At 65.0% G+C, this 991-nt stretch overlaps 1 protein-coding gene across 1 annotated transcript; it reads left to right on the forward strand.

Moving 5' to 3' along the window:
* Window positions 1-6: 6 nt before the first annotated feature.
* On the forward strand, window positions 7-985 carry LOC104916238 (wiskott-Aldrich syndrome protein; the record flags this gene model as incomplete). Its single annotated transcript, XM_010727243.2, has 6 exons — window positions 7-11; window positions 114-164; window positions 266-428; window positions 544-586; window positions 678-831; window positions 945-985. Coding segments are annotated over exons 2-6 (414 nt in total), but the record flags the coding sequence as incomplete, so codon positions are not given.
* Between the last annotated feature and the right edge of the window lie 6 nt (window positions 986-991).

Raw genomic sequence — 991 nt, forward strand, 5'->3', positions numbered from 1 at the left:
TCCTGGTGATGGTGAGTCCCACCCCTCGTGTAGGCTGGGGAGCGGGGTTGGGGTGGGGGGCACAGGAGCATGGGAGGGGGGCACGGAGTGCACGCTGATCCCCTCCAATGCAGAGCGTCGTGGGAGCCTTCCCCGCCCTCCGCCGGCCCCTATGGACGGCAGTGGTGAGTGCCTGCCCCATAGCTTGGAGACTTCCTATCCCATAGGTTTTTTTACCCTTGAAGGGGCCCCCCAAACCCGCAAACCCCCTCTGCTACTCCTGCAGCGCCATCGTTGCCAGCTGTGCCCATCGCCAACCCTGACATCACAGCCTCCCGCTACCGAGGGCTGCCCGGCCCCACAGCAGGAAGCCCCACGGCGGGCAGTGAGCGCAAGAAGGGCCGCAAGAAAATCTCCAAGGCCGACATCGGAGCCCCGTCTGGCTTCAAGTGAGTACGGGGAGGGCGATGTGGGGCTGCTGGGATGATATGTGGACACGTGGAAGGGGGAAAACGTGGGGCTGGGGGAGATGTGAAGCACTTCTGAGTCCCCTCTGTCCCCCAGGCACGTCGGCCACATCGGTTGGGATCCCGCCAATGGCTTTGATGTATGTATGGGCTGTGTGTGTGTGTGGGGTGGGGGTTGTGAGGAACCCCTCACGTGGAGCACAGGGGTCCTAAAGGTCTGTGTGGGTGCAGACAGCAGCGCTGGACCCTGACCTGCGGGCTCTGTTCGCACGCGCTGGCATCAGTGAGGCGCAGCTGGCAGACGCTGAGACCTCGCGCCTCATCTACGACTTCATCGAGGGGCAGGGGGGGCTGCAGGCCGTCAAGGAGGAGATGCGGCGCCAGGGTGAGCCACGCGGAGCCCCCCCACAGAGCTCCATGGGGACACCGACGCCTACAGACCCACCCCGTGGGTGCCCACGACACCATTAACACCGCCATTGACGCCTCTCCTTGCAGGCCCGCAAGGCAGAGGTGGTACCCCACCTCCTCCTCCTCCTCCCTCC

This window comes from Meleagris gallopavo, unplaced genomic scaffold (assembly GCF_000146605.3).
Source record: "Meleagris gallopavo isolate NT-WF06-2002-E0010 breed Aviagen turkey brand Nicholas breeding stock unplaced genomic scaffold, Turkey_5.1 ChrUn_random_7180001878028, whole genome shotgun sequence".
In the NCBI taxonomy this organism is placed as follows: domain Eukaryota; kingdom Metazoa; phylum Chordata; class Aves; order Galliformes; family Phasianidae; genus Meleagris; species Meleagris gallopavo.